General features: G+C 51.1%; 1 protein-coding gene across 1 annotated transcript; it reads right to left on the bottom strand.

Annotated features, from left to right (window-relative positions):
• Positions 1 to 4,783: 4,783 nt before the first annotated feature.
• Positions 4,784 to 12,825, bottom strand: LOC103922992 (LIM homeobox transcription factor 1-alpha-like). Its single transcript, XM_009331225.1, has 9 exons — positions 12,813 to 12,825; positions 10,887 to 10,966; positions 9,023 to 9,075; positions 7,542 to 7,774; positions 6,915 to 7,072; positions 6,747 to 6,824; positions 5,919 to 6,051; positions 5,367 to 5,525; positions 4,784 to 4,938 (listed from the first exon to the last, which is right to left on the bottom strand). Exons 1-9 carry the CDS (start codon positions 12,823 to 12,825, stop codon positions 4,784 to 4,786), a joined length of 1,062 nt encoding a protein of 353 aa, XP_009329500.1.
• Between the last annotated feature and the right edge of the window lie 6,138 nt (positions 12,826 to 18,963).

The following is an 18,963-nucleotide window of genomic DNA, read 5'->3' as shown; positions in this document are numbered from 1 at the left end:
AAAGCTAAAGAAGGGAAAAAAGTCCTCGGGCAGTCAATCAAACCGGTAGGTTCAGCTTTATCTCCAAAGGCTGCAAAGAGATTCAGCTAAATTAATGCCGAGTGACTGAAATCAATAAGTGAATAAGCCTGTATTTCCCAGAGCGGGAGACTCAGGGGGAAAAAAAATAAAAATAGAGCGGGATTCAGATAGATTGGTCCTCTCACATCCTCCCAGACACAAACCAGACCAGAAATAAACGCTAAGGCCCTGCAGTACCAAGGAGGAGAACCCAGAGGACCAAGTTCTAAGATGGTTGAGAACTGCTGAGAAGGCAGTGTCAGACCTGTGGAGGCATTCTTGCTTGGGGGTTAATTATCGTAAAGGAGCCTGCATTCCCACATTCCGTCGCTATAGTCCTTCGGTTTCTTGTCTTCTGGCATGAGCTTTGCCATTCTCTGCTTGGTTTCCATCTCCTGGTTCTGTGTTTTCTCCACTCTTCATTGTTCTCGACTCTTGTTTTCAGGCAAGTGCGCGCTTTGGCTGGTAGTTAAGCAAACTGGATGTCAGGGGTTTTTTCTGTTTTAACTTACCCACTGTCTTTCTGTGTGGCCTTGGAAGCTAGTTGTAACATGTTCCTATGTCTCCGTTTACTCATCTCTGAAATAAATAACACCTACTTGGCTGGGGAGTAATGAGGGATAATTAATTAATGCATGCAAGGAGTTCTGAGGTCCTTAACTAAAAGAAAGCCAAGGATCGTTAGGTTAGCTAATTCTCTGCTTTGTTTTTCCTCCATTTCTTCTTGGTTTAGATCTCTCAGAATGTGAAGTTAAGTGTGTCAGGACTTTTTTCAGCCTGTTGCTTTAACTCCTGTTGATGTCACTTTTCCTTTCAAGTGGAACTTTAAAACCAATAAGGTAAATTACACATGATCCTAGAATGAGGAACTAGCAAAAACATCTCTTTAATTTTTCATCCAGAAAATATTCTCGTTTTACACTCTGCTTCTCTTACTTAAAGGAACCATAAATCAGCCTGTTCCTTTGGTGTTTGCAGTCACAGGGAGAGATTTAGTGCTGCTGGCAGGCCCGGGTCTGAAATGGGCAACTGTCGAGGGCAGAGAGCCGTACGGAGCCGCATTCCATTCACACACACATTTGCTTTACTTGGCTGCCGTCCAGATGATTTTTTGAGTCACTCGCGAGCACGAGGGAAATAGCCTGGGCAGAGGGGAGCGTTTTTCATCTCGTGGTCAGTCTGTCACCTCAGCTGGCTTTTATTCACCTTTATTCTCCTGTCTGCAAAGACGGGAGAGAAACACACGCGGGCGTTTCGGAGAGCAGCGGGCATTCCCAAACCCTCCTCCTCAGCAAATACGGTGGCGTGTCGCAGCCGAGGACCTGCACCTCCCTGCTCGGTGAGAGCAATTGTTCTGTCTCTTGGCCACGCAGAGCAAAAGGGGAAAGCCAAAAAGTGGGGGTGTGGCCCAAGGTGCGTGTGATTCTGTTCTTTGCTCTGCTGCAGAGCGGGCTTAGCCTCTTGCTGCTATTATTTCCTCACCAGTACACATTCCCCAAGTCCTACGATAGCCGTGAGGCTTAATCTGATGTCCGTAGGTGCTCTGGGATGCGCGTTGATACCCCTGGGTTGCCAAAGGGTCAGATCCCTTCTGCATACGTACACAAAGCTACTTCTGCCTCTTCCCACTTAACGCTCGCTGGCAGTCCTGTCGCTGTCTCCCCAAGTCTCTTGTCACTGCAAGGAGACTTCCAGCTGCAAGATACGGTTGGGAGTAGATTCACCTGTGGTCACTGGACTCTGATACCTGGCTGTTGATGCTAAAAGCAGCTCTAGCCTTTGGTAGGAGAAGCAGCAGGACTCGCTAGGCAAGCCTGATAGCTCTCCGGGCTCTGACAGTGTCAGCTGTGGTGCTTGGTGTCCACCTTTCTGCTCATTTGAGGCAGAACCTGGCCTCAAAATTGGAGAGTACCTGCAACCCAGCAGGTGGTCGTTTCTTTCCTTAGCTGTAGGGTATGAATTTCATCACTGGCTCTTGTCCTTGGAACTCTCTTGTCACCATCCGACTCCTTTGCATCAGTAGCTCCAGGTCTAGCATAGCTCTTCACCGTATTTATTTATTCACGTTGGGATTCTAGTCCTCTTGCAACTAACCGACTCCTGCTACTGAGTTTCCTGACTCTATTAAGGTGTGAACAGCCGCCAACACTAGTTGCTCCTTTGCTCCGGGAGACCTAGTGCCTGGGAAAGGTAACGGATGGGCCGTCCTCCTGAGGAGCCCAGGCCAACCTTCGTGGGACCGCGGGGAGCCAGCCGACTGCTCGTGCATGCAGTTTGTCTGACTGCGCTGAGGCAAGCTTCAGATTTCCACTTACAGTTTGCTTTTTTTTTTTTTATTTTCAAATGTACATGCAAAAAAAAAAAAAACCATCGGCACATCACAGCACTAGATCACAAGGAAGAGAGGGTGGGGTTTCGGTGGGTGAAGCTGGCGCTGGTATTTGGGAGAAACATCAATTTGCACATAGTTCACTGTAACATTCTCTTAAAACTTCATCTAAACTGAGACCGCCTCTAGTGCAAGAGCCTCTAAAAGTAACATACAGCTTTAGGAGTTTTTCCGTGTCGTTTCTTAGGGGTGGATGACCGCACAGCAAAGGTGGAAGTCACCCAGCTGCAGCAGCTTGGTCTAGAACTTGTCTATCTGGGCAAACATATGTCATAAATAGCTGTTTCTGCGCAAGGCTCCCCCTTCCCTCAGAAAAAGAAATGTCAAAGTGTCTGTAAACTATGTACACAACTGCCTCCTGGGGAGAGACACTGATACTGAGAGCAAAGGCAAGTCCAGCTACAGAACCTGGCACTGTAAACACAACGGGCAGTGACTGCACATCAGCACGTGTCGCGTTCACACAGCTTTATTGAAGGTGAAGCAACGGCGGAGTGGTCTCTATAAGGGCTGTGGTTCTGTTACATGTCATTCTTTATGGCAGTTCTCTATAAGTAGTCACGGAGGTGAAAAATCCTGATAAAAAGCAAAATGCATCAGGACCGTGTCTCCTTTCATCCCCAGATTATGTAGTTCCTGGGAATCTTCCTCCGTAACTGCAGACAACAAAAATTAGCCATTTCTTTTTTTTTTTTTTCATTTGAGAGGCTACACACTTTTAAAATCAGACTGACAAGCCTGTGGAGGCTTAGAAGTAAAACACCACATACAGAAACATCGGTCAGCCAGGTTCTCGGGTTGCACCGCTAGACTCGCAACGCTGGAGATCCACGATTTAAAAATAAGTCATTATTTCCTTTTGAAGTTGTCTGCCGGTTGTTCAGTTCAAATAGACAAGGGAAGGTTAGTTCTGGAGGACCGTATTTCTTCAGCTGGCATGCTGTAAGCAGGCTCATGGGAAAACCTGACCTTTCCAGGAATACCGGCTCTCCTTCACGTATATAAAGAATGAAATCCCAGACTTGGGTCTCAGGCAGGAGAATAAAGAATTTCCCTTTGGTAATAACTCAGACTTCCATTCTCTGCTCTCTCTTTCTTGCCCTTTTTGTGGGTACACATATGAGCGCCCACCCGCTTCTCGTGACTCGCCTGCTTCGTGGCATGATGCCGGGTAGAGAAAATGGATTACTCCTTTCTATCCACAGCGGAGACATGCTTTTCTCTTGGCTGAGTCCTGATGTCACCCCTGGGTTGCCCTCGAAGCGAAAACCCCACGTAGCCTCTTGGAGTTAAGTGACTTGGCAGGGACGCGTCGTAGGACAGTGCAATCCAGTTTCTTTCTCTCACCGCTTGTCGGGGGGAAGCGAGGTGCTAGGACGCCTTCAGTGAACCGAGAGCGCGGTCAGGGTGGGATATCCAGACCTGCAGAGGAAGGGCTTTCTAGCAGGAATATTTTTAGAGTAAAAGCATTTAGCTTTGCTGTTTTAAAAAAGAAACAAACAGAAATTAGCGTGGCTGGCAGCTGTGATTTTGTGAGAGTAAGTCTTTGTGCTGTCCATACAGGGAGTAAAACTGCCCCCTTTAGAGAAAGACAGACAGACATAAAGGCGACAGAGGACTCACTGTGGGTGTGTTACACTTCTGGCATCCTTGACCACGACAGAGGATAAATATTCTGTTGTTTCTTGAAGCAGATACCCGAGCATAGCCGTTTCAATCAGGGGCCAAACTACTGTGCATTTCTGAAATGCCAAACGTTAAAAAAACCTGTCCTGGTCCGTCTGATCGACAACCATGTAGAAAACCTCTGAAGCAGCAGTGGCATCCTTTAGAGATGCCTCGGGACCTTGGATTTTACTGCTGAAAATTAACCTTGTCCCATGAAGCCTGCATCTGGATGGGGAAATGAGGCAAAACAGCACAGCGGGCAGCTCAGCTGCAACCAAGACTTAAATAAACGGAGTTCTTGTGGGAAGGGCACCCCCTACTTCTAGGGGCAGCTCTGGTTAGCTTGGCCAGTCTTTCTTTGCAGGACATAACGCTCAAAAGCTTAAACACTGGACAAACTGCTAAAGTTACAGCTAAACAACATCATACCATCGATCTACTCGTGGCTAGAAAAAAGGAGAGAGGCGATCCAAAGTCCTTCAGGCTGTGAAAGGTCTCCGTGAATTAGTGCTTATATGCGTGGCAGACCTAGTTGCCTCCTCCGTTGTGCAGTGCTCAAGGAATGTCTCTGAAGGTCTCAGTCTTGTTTCTTTTCCTCACCCTCGTTCTGAATTTGAAGCAGCATCCATCCGAGATACCCGTGAAGAGCTGGGAGCTTTTCTATGGTCAGGATGTGAAGTAGGAGCTCTGCATGGAGTAGAGTCGGTCAATGGGGTTGCCCACGCGGGCTTGGAGGAGGTTGGCTTCGGCCGTTGACAGCAGGCAGTCTCCCAGGTGGCTGATGCTGTCACTGTCCATATCGTGAAAAACTCCTTCTGAGTCTAGAAGAGGAAGGAAAAGGAAATGAGCGTGAACGTGGCACGAGCGTGTCTCGTGGGGAGCTGCAGCACAGAAAAAGGGTGACAGCAGGGCCGTCTTTCACCGGGAGCCATGGTCACCCTGAGCGGGTATGAGGTGAGCCCCACACACAGGACCAGCTTTAGGCATAACTCCTCCCTCCCTCACCCAAACGTTTCGTGTCGGATGGAGGTAAGACCCCTGCCTCGCTCCCCGGCCCCTAGCAGAGCTCAGTCTGAGGCTCTGGCCTCACCAAACTTCTGGGAAAGGCTCTGCACAAAGTCCAAGCCCCGTGGAGCGTCCACTGCTGCCGGCTTCGTCAGCAGTCGCAGCAGAGCTGCCTTTTCCCGACTGGGACTGCTACGGGCAGCTTTGGTGCAGAGACGGGACGATCTCCACACCGCTCTCCTACCGTAGGGGTGCAGATGGTCTCCGGGCAGCTGGGGTGGCGTCAGCCCTTGTCTGTACAAGTCTGTGCTGTAGCCGTTCTGATCCAGGGGCAGCAGCTGCTGCTGGGGGATCCTGGGGTAGGGGACCATGAGCCCATCCAGGCCGTGAACGCTTGCGCCGTCTAAAGACACAACCAGCGGGGTGGGTTGAAGCAAAGGGTGCGCAGCACGCGGTGGGGCAGAGCACTGTCACGATAACATTATTCGCATTGCTCCAGCAATATTTGGTGGTCTAACACCGCACGGTACTAGGCTCTGTGCGTACATGCAACAGAAAAAAAACCCGTCGTCTTCTCAGAAAGAGGAGATTTCTCGAGATACTGCATCACGAGTACCCACGAGTCTTGCTGAACGTTACCTAGTCATTCCAGCTTGTGCATACCAATTCAGTTACAGCCTTCACGCCTTTTGCTCATCTCTTCCTGCGCGCGTTCTCTCTCAAACACATCCGAGTCAATCCCCTCCATCCCAGCCTGCGGCCCCCAGAGCTGTCACCGTGCGCAGCGGCTCCTCACCTTCGCTATCGTCATTGCTCTGCCTGCTGTTGCGACCGGTCCCTCTCCCGGTCCCTAAGCGAGGGTTGCCCAGCTGATCTTGCTCCTGCTGTTGCTGCTGCTGCTGTTGTTGCCTGCGAGCAATCTTCTTCATCTGCAAGGAGACGGAGACCCCGGATTTGAGGTTCTGACTGAGAGGGGAGCGGAGTGGGTTGCATTTAACAACGGCAGCGGACCACTGCCGCCTGCCTTTCACAGGGACCAAGCACTGCCATGACAGAACCCTGCTCAGACTCCTCCGGGTGACTCCTCTGCAGTCAACGTTCTCTGCAGTCGGCCCCGTGTGAGAAACGGGGCTGACGGAAAAGGTTGTATTATCTCTGTGGGAGATGCCATTTGCAGTTTAAAAAACAAAGGGCTTTGTTTTACTGCAAAGTGAGGTTTTCAAAGCCACATATTTTCTGTTTTCACCCTTTAAATTCTGCAAAACTAGAAACGTTTCAACTTCTAGAATAAAGCAGTGGGAAAGCCTTCTAGTCTTTCTATAGTGAGGGGGAAAAAGCAAGTAGAAAAAGAGTAATCAAGGAAAAAACCCAACGTGAAAAATGTTAAGCCCTGCAAACGTCTATAATTAATCAATTTTTGTATTTCTCTTCAAGCTTTTGCTACTACTAGATAGATGCTGTAGGACTAGGTGGACCTGTGGGTGGTCCTGCGTAGCTGTTCTTCTGTACTTCTAACCATTTTCTCTTTTTCTAAGCTATTCTACATTTCCTTTTAATTGAACGAGCGTGTGTGATGTCCCACAGGTATGCAGAACCCAGCTGTGGCACGGGAACCGTCACTCACCTTGGCTCTTTGGTTCTGGAACCAGACCTGTACCACCCGCACAGTCAAGCCCGTCTCGGCTGCCAGGGTCTCTCTTACCTGTCCACAAAACCCGGAGAGCTGAATCAGAACTTAAGTTGCACTTAAAAAGATCCAAGCCAGCAGTTGTGCTGAGTGGCCTCCTTATACCTTTCTGCAAGGTTTTGAGGAAACCTCGAACGAGGCCTTGAATGCCCGACGCTGCTGTGTGGTAAGGATGGTGCGCGGGCGCTTGGAGCGCTTGTGGTCTTTGCTCTCCTCGCTGCCTTTGCCGTGCGAGTGGCTGCCGTCTTCATCCTCGCTTTTCACTGCAACGGAAGATCAGTAGCGGTGATTCAGCAGAGAGTGGCCTTCCTGGGCCATCTCCCAGGGCAAGGCTTCGGAGAAACTTGTCAGAGTTCTGCTCCTGCCACGGTGCGATTTAGAGCAGAAGTGCAGAACGAAGCCAGCAAAGCTCGTGGACTGAGCTGTGGCTCAGGGGAACACTGTCAGTTCAGAGACAGAGCTGATGGGCTGCCCCGGCCCCGTATCATCCATTCTCTAACGTCTCAGAGCAGCCCACCCAAACCTCTCCAGATCCGCCAAGTAGATCTCAGCAGCCTGGTACCCCCTTGGCTGCCTATCACCAAGGGGGAAAGATGCTACAGCCTCCACCTACCTCCATCTCCTCCCTCTGAAGCCTCCCCTGTAGTTAACTAGGGACCAGGCAGTACCTGCCCTCTCCAAGGTTCACCCTGATTCCCCACCCTCGGCACCGCTCCAGCCCCGGCCCCTCACCGGACTCCGTGGGTGCCGGGCTGATAGCGCTCAGCATCTCCTTCTCCTTCTCATAGTCACTGCGGCACAGCAGCTGTCCCTCTTTGAGCACAAACTCGTCTCCCCGCTGCAGGCGCCGCTCACACTCGCAGCAATAGAAGCAGTGAACGTGGTAGACGTTCTCCAGCACCCGCATGATGAGCTCGGAGGGGGCGATCGCCTTCAGGCAGCTGCTGCACTTGGTCTGGAACAGCCTGCAAAGAAGGTCCCGGCGGTTAGACACTCGGGCAGGGAAGGTCAGCCCTGGGTTGGGGCTCAGGCACCCAAGGGAAGAAGGGGGTGGATGTTTGGAGCTGTGCTAGCACATCCCAGCAAGGAGCGTACATCCCAACTGTGTTTTGGGGCTTTCTGACCTTCCGTAGCCCCAGGGAGGAACACGAACTTGCCTGGCCCAACAGGACAGAGCTTTATGTCCCCTCTTCCTCTCTAGGGCTGTTCACTGCCTGGCTTTGTTAGGTTGCTCCTAGTGAGAGGGCTTTATGCATCCCTCCGGGACCGTCCCCAGGGCTTGGAGGAGCCTTACGCAGGGAGTCCCACGGGGAAGGCTGTTTGCGCCCCACACCGTGTCCGGAGAGAGAAATAAACAACTGCTGAGCGCCCCGCGTACAGAGCAGATGGTTCTGATGAAGTAATTTGGGATCTAAACAAATGTGAGCAGTGGTGGCTGCCGGCTGACAGCTTCTATTTAGCCACTTGACAAGAGAAAGTAATAAAATAGGGATTAATTAGGCTGTTGTTTAAACACACAGGATCTTCTCCACCAGCAGGGAACTCATAAACTGGGATTGAGAACAAGACTGGGTTAATCCTCCTGGCAAACTCTGTGGAGCAGGATGAAGAGGCTTACAGGGGTGGGCTCATCCCTTCCAAATACCACCATGGATTTGTGCTGTGCGGTGGCTTTCGGCTGAAGTGTCTGGGACATTCCAACTGGAATGGTGTGGGATTTCTCTCTCCTTTGTGTGAGTGTGTTTGCGTGCATGTTCCTCTCTCCCTCCCTGGCTTTCTTTCTCTCCCCCTTTCCCCTTTGTCTTTCCGTAATTCACACTTGAAAAATAGTAATCGAATTTGAGCTGAAAAAGCTGGGAGTAAAGAGGAGCCTTTTAACCACAACCTCTCACTGTCTTACCAAGGACCAAACTGGGAGCGTGTTCCAGGCACAAGCCCAGTCCAAATCTGGGCTGAGTCCAAATCTGTCCCTTTCCTAACACCAACGTCCTTCTGTTACAGCAGAAGTGAAATAGTAAAAAGAATAAAAAAAGACCCAACACTAGAGCCAGTCAGCGATCACGGCTATCTGGGATCAGTCAGGAACACGTGACTTATTACTAAACATTAAGTTATTAATGCTCCTGGACTTTAAGCCCAGATGGAAGATAATGGTGATGTAGTCTGACCCCGTGTTCATTGCAACCCAGAAAATCTCGCCCAGGGATTCCCACCTCGAGCCTGTTCGCTGGTGGTGGATGTACAGCGGAGGCCAGCCAGTCGCGGTCTGGAGGCGTCAAGTGAAGGAGGATCTGTCCGCATCCATTTGGAAGAGGTTCCAGAGGCTAACTAGCTCCTCAGTCCTTATTTCCAATTTGAATCTTACTTTATTCCATGCCCAGCAACTAGACTTCGTCATGTCTTTATCTTCCCGAGAACCGCTGATAATTAGTTATGCCAACTGTGGGTAATCAAACTATTCTTCTTTCCAGGTTTCTGTCCCTTACCCTTCAAACAACCCATCTGAAAGTGAGTACTGACTTTTCTTTGCGTCTCAGCTGGGAGAATTACTGTCCCCGAAGAAAGGTCTGCCTTGCCTCGTTATGTGCTGTCGCGTAGCTGAATCTGGTGACACAAATATCATTTGACTTTGAGACAAGCTAGCCCCAAGCTCCCATCTGGTCTTACCGTATCTTTCGGAGACGGGTTTACTCCTGTAACACACCCAGGCAGCCCCACAGCCCCAAATCCAGGGACAGACACATTTAAGAACATGGTCCTGACAAACAGAAGCTTTACTTCAATATCCCGACCTGCCTCCGAGTAAGGAACAGGATAGTTTAGGAACACTCCCTGTCTTGTTTCACACTTGTGTTTTCTTAATTATTTTTATCCATATAGATACTGGAGCATTCCCTGGGTCCTTTTATACTTCTAGCCTCAGTGATATCGCTGGTTGCTTGGGGAAAACGTCCAGAATATTGCTTAGCCGAGGCAGGTAGAGGAGAGCTTTGAGCGTGATGTGCTTCTAACTGCAGGCAGGCCGACAGCGAGAGGGATGGAGCAGAACAAGGAAACGTGGAACCAGATGTCAGAGCTGGGAAAGGAGACCTATTCACCTGCAAGGCACCAAGCCGATTCCTCCCGCTGCTGTTGGAACAAGGCAGTTAGCAAGCCTTATTTAAAGATGCTGTCATGTGCCAGATTTCCATGAAAAGGGCTTTTTTGCAGCTATCAGGTGAGGGAAGCGCCGTTACTGCAGCCTAACTCAATAACGCTTTTGGCATCGCAAGGCCCGCACCCTCCCATCTCCCAGCTAAGCCCCGAAAACAAATCCGCTCTGCATTGTACTAATTGAAGAAAACATTCAGCAAGCAGCTCATAAACACGGTGTCAGCTCGCATTACACAAAATTAAAATTCTCAGCCCCTCCAACACCAGGAATTCCTAAAGAGGCTGGTTTTAATATTGCCTGAATCCGTTTAAGTCAAGGTAATATTGTTTGGGTTGCCATAGGAACAAAATACATCTCCGTTGCTGGCGGTGGGTTACAAGGAGGCTTGGGAGGCTGTGCTGTCGACGCGGCTGCACGATGTCTAGAAGCAGCTGCCTGCAGACACTACGCTGGGGGACAGTCCGAAAAATAAGCGGGTTCCCAGGTTCATAATGAAAAGTGCATTTAGGAACAGCCAGGAGACGAGCGAGATCTCTGCATGCTCCTGGAGCAGCAGGACCACTTCGAAGTGCCTGTAACTCACAACAACTGTATCCCACTTCTTTTGGAAGGACCCTTATGCCGCATAAGCCTCATAGTCCACATGCCTCCACTTCTATTTTGACCAACTCTCCCCATGTCCTTACTTAACACCCTTGTTGCCTGAAGATCCCAGCCGAGTTTGATTTCCGTTCAAGATTTCCTGACGGGAGGTGTGGTAAGGCTATCAACTTTTACTCCTGGGAACGTTCAGAAACCATCCGGCAAGCAGAGGCAGGTGCGTGCACGCAGGTACATGTCCCACGTCCTTCTTACCAGCCTGCCTCAAATTAATTATCTTTGCAAACGATAGATTTTGATTTTCCTGCCGGGGGATTGCTCACCTTGATGGAAAAAGTGTCAGTAGCAGGAAGGCAGATGGGCTTATAAGTGGGAACGTCTTTGGGAATTGCAAAGAGGGCGGCTGTGGAGCAAGCGGAACCGTTACTCACAAGTCGGCATCGTGAGAGAGGCTTGGGGCTACAGGCACGGGTTTTGGCAGCCGGTTCTTCACGCTGATGGACGCTCAAGGCAAGAGGACCGGCGTTGCGGGCAGAACAGCAGCCTGGCAGCTGCCCGGTAGAGGGCAAGCACATCTGCACCGTTTGCCAACTCGGAGACAGCGCGTGTCACCCAAGCAAGGATGAAGATACAGGGTATCTTGAAAGAGAGCTTTGATGCTGGGCTGGAGGCCAAATTCACTGGCTGCCCACACTCCTCCTGCCAGGAGGTATCTGAGGCCAGCTCTGGGGGCCACAGGGCTGGCAGGAGCACGTGCAGCAATGCCTTGAAAGTCCCAACGCTATTTCTCTATTTCTCTTTTATGCCCGGACGCTACAGCAATGCCCAACATCTTCTTGAAGCTTGCTGAAATCTTGGTCCCAACAGCATCCTGTAGCAAGGAGTTACATACTCTGTGAAAAACAATTCCATTATTTGATTCCCTCGCCCTACCTACAGCCTCACTGTCTCTTTTTTACCATTAACAATTTGCTTTTCTTTTAATAACAAAACAGTTGGGGAGAGCCCAGCACGTAATTCATTTTCCCTCGAGAAGTTCGGTAAAGTTTCAGAGCGTGGAGTGGCGGCAAGAGGAACCGCAGCAAAGCGACCACGTGCATCTGCCTGGCTTTTGCACACAGCTGAGGAGCTCCAAGATCTTTCTGCGTCTTTTCAGACGCTTTATGGGCTTAATTTATCAGACTTTAGCCCTGGTAAAACACCCCAACGCCTAACTCTCCGTTAGTCCTTGCCGAGCACCCCTGTCGCAGCTCAGGGCACCGCTCTCCCTGCCGACGGCTCTGGAGGAGAAGTGGCAGCCCAGCTCCCAGCTCTCCAGATGGGGATGAGCTGAGCAGCAAGTTATTTGAGAACCTCGCTGGCCTGCCATGGCACAGAGAAGACGCTGACCTAGGCCTGGGAAGGGTAATTTGGGGGGCATACGATTGTCTGGCTGGGATTAAAAGGTGTTAATGAAGCAAGGAATAAGCTGGGAGGCCTGTGCTTCATGAAACTAGCTTATTTAGTTAGGGTTTAGTCAAAATGAAGCAGTCCAGGCTTAAGCAAGGTCTGTTTACTTAACATTGAGCTGCAAAATCCATTGTAGCCGTCTGAAATATTGAAGTGGAACTTGCAAAGCCTCTTTCCAGATTTCGGGCTGGGGGCTAGGGGCGTGATGGGGAAGGGGACACACAAGGGAAACGAGGCGGCAGCGGCAGCACAATATGCTCTTTCATTCCCTGCTGCAACAGCCATTTCCCCCCAATTCAGCGATACAGAGTGGCACCAGGGGATTAAGGGGAAAAAATTTCCTTCTGCTTAATTTCTGACTTCTTCCAGCTACGTTTGGGTCAGAGAAAGAAGGAGTAATTTGGGGGCAACAGTTACCTTTGCTCTCCGTTCCCTGCAAAGCTCTTTGTGGGTTACATGAATAGATTTACCCCCAGAAAGGAACTTTGTAATTGTGTAATTAGGTAGTTGTGCCTCTTGTCAGAAATAGCCAAGACTCAAACGTACTCAGACCTCCTCTCATGTGAGCGTGCGTACACCAGAAAAGAAGTCTTCGAAAGTTAGAAGCCAAAGCCAAACTGCCTGCTGCACGCAAAGTTCTCCCCCGAGGAGCGGAAAAACCAAATTTAAAATAACAGGGGTTAGTCATCTCCCCTAAATGTTTCACTAAAAGGCAGAAGGATGGGGTAGGAGTCGGAGAAGAGCCACCACCGCACTATCGCTGTTGCATCTTCACAGTCGCGCAGAGGGAATGACCTGACCTTCTCTGTCCATCGCTGGAAATATTACTTATGAGGATGAGGGCAGCGCCACGGTCGTGTAGAGCGGAAGGATTTTGGGACGGGGCACGCAGCAGAGAGATCTCCCCAGAGTTTTACGTCTAGCACCACGAGCAGCATTTAATGCAATTGCGCTTTGTTATAAAAAGTAACCAAAAGAACTGCATCTCCTAAGCGTGGTCCTGCTTGGCTGGACCCTGTAAATGCCCTTGGCGTCCACCCAGAAGGTAAGAGGTGTTACGAGCTCTGCTTCCTGGGCTTGATTCTGTTCACGTCGGCGATGAAAACTGATGCTGGGGAAAAAAACCCAACCGCTACCGAAAACCTAAACCACAAGCAAAACAGAAAAGCAAAACACCACCGAAGAGGTTCCCAAAGCCAGAGAGATTCATAAATATTAAAGTGACACGAGTGAAATGCTACTGAAAGATTTAATACTGTGCTGCTGCTCTGTCCCTCAAGGGGTTAAACCCCCCACTGTGAGGATATTACTGCCAGCACGGTGGCACTGAGCCATCACCATATAATCTGATGAACTCTTTTATTAAATTTCACAGGCCTGTCTTCTTTATTAAAATCTCCCAGAATTCATAGGGCGCCTGTCATATCACTGCTGAATGCTAACAAAAAAATGTGGGTTGTCTTTCCCCCCCCCCCCCCCTTTTTTCCTTCGTCTCCCGCGGGGGGGGGTTGGTGGGTTGCGGTGAGTGTCTCTGTCAGGTGAAGGAGAGGTGGGAGGGACGGTGCTGCTGGCCGAAGCGCAGCGGGAAAAGGGGGCTGTGTGCTTTTGCAAGCACCGACACCCCCCGCAAACCATCTCCCTTCACACCCCACAGCCGCTCCCTGCAGACAGAGCTCAGCGGCGGGGAAAACGGGGCCCAGAAATGAGTTTTACCTGTCTCTCTACCCGCGGGTGCTTTCTTTTCCTGGAGGGGCAGCTCGCAGCGTGCAGCCCTTTCCCAAACCCCACTCTCCCCCGGGCAGGGGGCTTCTGCAGTGATGGAAAGAGCACGGCAGGACCACACTTGCCAGGTATCGTGGCTCTCGACAGGAGCCAGCATTAACCACTGCTTCCGAGGAAGAAAATGAGCAGACTCCTTCCCAAACGCACCCCGAACGGAGGGATGACAGCAGTACGTGTACCTTGAGCGGTTCCCTCCTGCCCTTCACTTTGAGCTGCTAACACCCCATTTAACATCCAAGCTGCCTTGCGCTCGCAGGCCTGCAAGAGCTCTCCTAAGCTGAAAATACTCGCTGTCACTGGGGCAGCGCGCTGGAGGGGAATTCAGCTTCTGCAATCACCCTCACCTCTGCAAAGCAGAGGCAAAAATATTCCTGCTCTGCTTTAATCCCACGTTAGGCCGTCTCTGAGCCACAGGAAAGGTGGGATTCAGCTGCTGAATCTCTACGGACCTGCGCTGGACTGGAAATTAGGCTACAGCTTTGGTTTTATGCTCTTTAGAGTATACTCTAAATGCTTTTTGCAATATTTCCAGCAGGAGACCGTGGGAGTCCTACCCCGAGCTGAGCGGGGACGGGCACAGCAGACAGCAGGACGCGCAGAGCTACAGCGTGCAGGTGCAGCGTTTATTTCTCCGTAGCCCATCCAAAGTTCCCGCTGCAATGCAGAAGCTCTTGTGGAGTCCCGCACTTGGCGCTTTCCAAAGAATATGCTGCAAGCTGTCAGGAACAGCGGAGCAAAGCCCCTTGCTGGCGCGGGATAGAGGAGGCGCGTCCCGCCCCAAGCCAGCCACCTCTGCCTGCCCGCCCAGAGAACGGCATTGCCCTCTTCTTTCTGAAATGATTTTCTCTTCCAAGTGCAGAGAGCTGGTGTGGTGGTGTGGTGCTGCCCCACTTTCGGACTCGAGCTGGCTCTTACTCCACACTGAGCCCTTAGGAAGCTAAAAAAATGGGGGCTGCATCTCTACGGGGAATCCACCTCCCTGGGAAGAGAGAAAGTTTCTGGTCCTGTATCACCAGGACGGCACCTTTCTGCCGTCCCCTGAGAAGGGAACCAGCAGCTCCTTTCTCCCTCCTCTTGTTTCCCCCCCTCTCCGCTCCACAAGGCACAAACCAAAAGCTCGCTCCGGGTCTGCGGGTTTAAAGTTGGGAGTTATCAATTCATATTGATTTTGTCCTGCCTTATTGCATGGCTCCGGGAAGCCTCCGCATCTCCATTAGTATGCCTGGCAGGAGAAGGGTTCCTTCGCTTAGTAGCTAGGGGTGATATTACCGATCCAGATAGTATCCAAACTCAATATCCTGTTTCTCCTTTTCTCATTTCCTGTTTGCAGGTTCTGAATGCTGGCGTTGTCACAGCGAGAGGGGGGAAGGCAGGGAAAAAGACAGCAGGAGGGGGGGGGGGCTGGGGGGGGGGGTATTAATGGGGGAAGTGAGGGGGAGGGAGGTAGAAGGGCTGCAGACACTTTTATTACAGATTTAATAATGACAAAAGAACATCATTAAACATTCATTAGAATTATTTAATTAAATTTTACTTTGGAGGGGGGGGAAAAAAGAGATTAGATATGATGTAAAAAGCAATATTGATTGAGAAAAGAACAAGCTTGGGAGATGTGATTTAAATTAAACTCTGCGCTCTCTCCCTCTTCTCTCTGTTTTAAACGAGGAAGGGGGCGCGCGGTGGCACAGGGGACGATGCAGTAGCACGCAGCAGTAACGGGGCGGCCTGGCTGGGCAGGGCGGCTGCCTGCCAGGGGGAATGACATTGAGCTCCGTCCCACCCTAACGTGGCGACCGGAGCCAACTTGCCTGGCCAAAATGCCTCCGGCACCTCCCAAGGGTCTCGGAGCTCTGCACCCTGGGGCTGAGCTGGGCATCACCGGGTGACAAGCCGGAGACGGGCAACTGGCAATTAGAAACTGTAGTCCCTCTCCGTGCCCTGCTAGACCCTTCGAGTAGCGCTGGGCATATCCTCTCTGCGCCGCGGTTCCCTTTGCGGATTAGGAATAACAGAGCATCCCCACCGAAAGGGCTGAGTCCTCCGCTAAAGTCCTTTAAAGCAAGACTCCTTTTAGAAAGAATTAAAATGCTCATACAAAACAGCCCAAGGGGTGGCCAGGACGGTATTTCAGCAAAAAACTAAGCCTGCGTTAAGGACTGAGAAGAGACAAGGAACGCTGCTGCTGACAGCGACCTTAGGAAAAAAAAACCTGAATGTAAAGTTGCCTTGATCTACTACAGAGAGCACGCCAAGCTAACGCAGCCAGCTTCTGAATCCCTCTGTGTGGATGCTCTTAAGGCAGATCCCAGTTAAACGTGATCCAGATCTAAAAAATCTAAAGGGATTTTTTAAACCGTGAAAGCTGTTAAGCTGTCACGTAATAGGAACCCACCTGCTCAACTCGAGAAACTGGCTGACTTAACAGCGAGGGAGACCTCCATGCACAGACCAGCCTGACTTGTGATGGAGGGGGTAGGAATAAAGAGAAGGGAAGTTAAAAGTTGTGAGGAGAAAGAAAAGAACAGGAAAAAAAAAGCAAGCCAAAGCCTCAGGGACCGGGTCACAAACTGCAGCGCAGACTCTCCCAGTCCACAAAGCCACTGGCAAGTTGTACGCAAGAGGGCTGTCATCCAAAAGCAGCGTGGCAGCTTTACTGCCCTTCCAAGACTAACTGGGATTATTGGTTTGAGCCCGAGTCTAGATTAACGAGGCAGCTTCCATTTTGGCAGTAGCCTCGCAAAGGCTGCATGGTCGTGCACAAGCTCATTAAATGGGTGCAGTGCTGCGTGGCTGCTCATTTCTCTGCCTTAAACCGTGGCCCTAAATTTACCGTAGCACTGAAAGTGAATTACGCTGCTTTTTGGGATTAATGTAGCCAGTTTAAAAGCGTATCGGTAATTAAACCTGGGCATCTTTTTTTTACAGGCCAGGCTTCTTTCTAGCTTCACCTTTCTCCTGGCACCAGCGAAACCACCTCCAGGAATCAGGAAAGGGATTTGGGACGGTGCTTATCCACGCGAGGCTGACCGGCTCCGATACCACCGCGGCTGTATCGGCAAGACCTCAATAATGGAAAAACACCGTGTGAAGCTGCCACCAAGATAGTTAGGATAAACTGTAATTAACCACATATAAGCTTAATTGCATTAAGGGGGAGGGGGAAATGAAAGCTGGAAGCAGATTATGGATCTGGCTTATAATTCAATTTGTGCAACAGCTAGGAAAGAAGGGGCCACATTCTCCAGCAGCGTGTTAGCAACGCAGGAGGCGCGGAGCTACTAGGACTCTAGGGACGATCGGTTTTTTGAAAGAGAGGGAGGACTGAGAAGCAGAAGATAGGAAAATACCTTGGGAGAAACAAGGGAGAAAGAGCAACTCAACTCCTCGCAGAGGACTGGGAGGACAGGTCGGAGGATCTCGTTTTCAGGGTACTGTGTGACACCACCGACACTCGTTCAACACTGCCAGCTGCCACCCTCGTTTCTTTAGCGTCTGGTTTCACACAGACCTCTCAAAGAAGGAAATAGAGGATGAAGAAACTGGGTGACAGATTGCAAGTGCTACACTTGCAGTGTTAGGCAAGTTTAGAAATAAAAGAAATGTGATCATACAGGGACGGGAGCACCTCTGTGTTTCATAAATCACCTTCCCTTCAATCCTTGCAGTCAGTCACACCAGCCGTGGGCTCTCCACGTTAGTGCAAACTCTTTGCTGAGACCGAGCGCCTGTAAACACCTTCTAGTGCATCCTCTCTAAACCACCGCTGATCATAAGAGAGACGGACAGGGTCTGGGCTCCCCTTGCCGTGCTCCGGGAATCCCCTAGTCTGGGAGAAAACTGGTTTCTTAAAGCATTAACAGTTCAGGGCTCCCCTTTGCCTGTCAGGATGCTGGTGCTGCGTGGGAACAGCTCCTGCCCGCCTGCCTGCCTGCTGTTTCCAGCGCTGCAGCCCCTGGCACTGCTGGAAGCTGGCTCTCAGGAGCTTTATTTCTGGCACCTTTGCCTTCGCGGCTGCCCTCTGGTGGTCCCTGGTTCTGGACTGAAAAAGATGCTGCGTCCAGAAGCAGGAGCACGGTACAGCCTCCAACCCTTCAGCGCCTTCAAAACCGTGAGTCTGTGTCCCAGAGCCCTTCCCGGTGTGCAGCTTTAGGAAAGCCGACGGAGCGGTGCCTCGGCTTTCCTGCAGGCGAGCTGCAGCGCTCGGTGCGTGCACCTACCATCCAGACCCCCCCCTGCACTACTCATAGCTGCTGCAAGGGACAAGCGGTAACACCGGGCACTGAGGGGGAAACGGAGGTGCTGGGATGAGAATAGCACCGGCACCCCGAGCTCTAGCCCTGCCCCTCGCCTGCTAGCCCAGCCTTGCAGCAACCACACCGCTCCTCGCCCCGACACCGGTTCTCTCGGGGTAAGAACCCACAAGCCCAGCTGGAGTTTGTGCTGGGTCTAAACCCAGTTAATCTCGGGGGAAACACTGCCAGGCACGCTGTCAGAACACGGCCGGGTGCTGTGGCCGGTGCAAACCCTCGCCCTTCCAGCCACCGCTGACCTGAGCGACGCTTCCCTCCTCCTTCCCCAGCCCAGCGAACCGTGGCCAACCCTAGAGCTAGCCTGGGGAGCTCTGCAAGCAAGACTGCAAGGCTGCGAGCATGGGAAGGTAGAGCTGTAGCACGTCTATCGGCGCCACGCTAATAAGCTCAGCCCTGAAGAGCAGGCTGTCGAACCCTGTGCTGCTCTGAGACCGCTGGCCCGCTGGCCCATGTCCGCCTCCCCAAACCCAGGTGCCGGGGGGTAGCATCCTCGAGACCTGCTTCGTGCCCGTAAAGTCACCTGCAGCCTGAAAGGGATAAGAAACGGCTTTCGCTGGAAGCGCCGAGGACCCAAAGCATTTACAACCACTCGACTGTTAAGGTGCATCTGTGTCCTCTGCTTGGGAGGAGCCGAGACCTTGAATTGTAGTTGTTTACTTTGATATCTAAGTCTTTTTGGGTTCGTATTTTCCTTTTCCTCATCAGAAGAGAAAGCAAATTATTTTTACAGGCAGACGTAGCTGATATTAGACTATAGTCACAGGGTTGCAGGAGCTGGGTGGTTACGAAAACTCTGCCCGGTAATAGCAAGAAAGTTGGTGACGTGGGTCCAGGAGAGACTCAAAGCCACGGAACGCAA

Source organism: Pygoscelis adeliae, unplaced genomic scaffold (genome assembly GCF_000699105.1).
Source record: "Pygoscelis adeliae isolate BGI_AS28 unplaced genomic scaffold, ASM69910v1 Scaffold889, whole genome shotgun sequence".
Taxonomy (NCBI): Eukaryota; Metazoa; Chordata; class Aves; order Sphenisciformes; family Spheniscidae; genus Pygoscelis; species Pygoscelis adeliae.
Note: the sequence above shows the minus strand (reverse complement) of the source record. Positions and strands in the feature narration are given on the sequence as shown.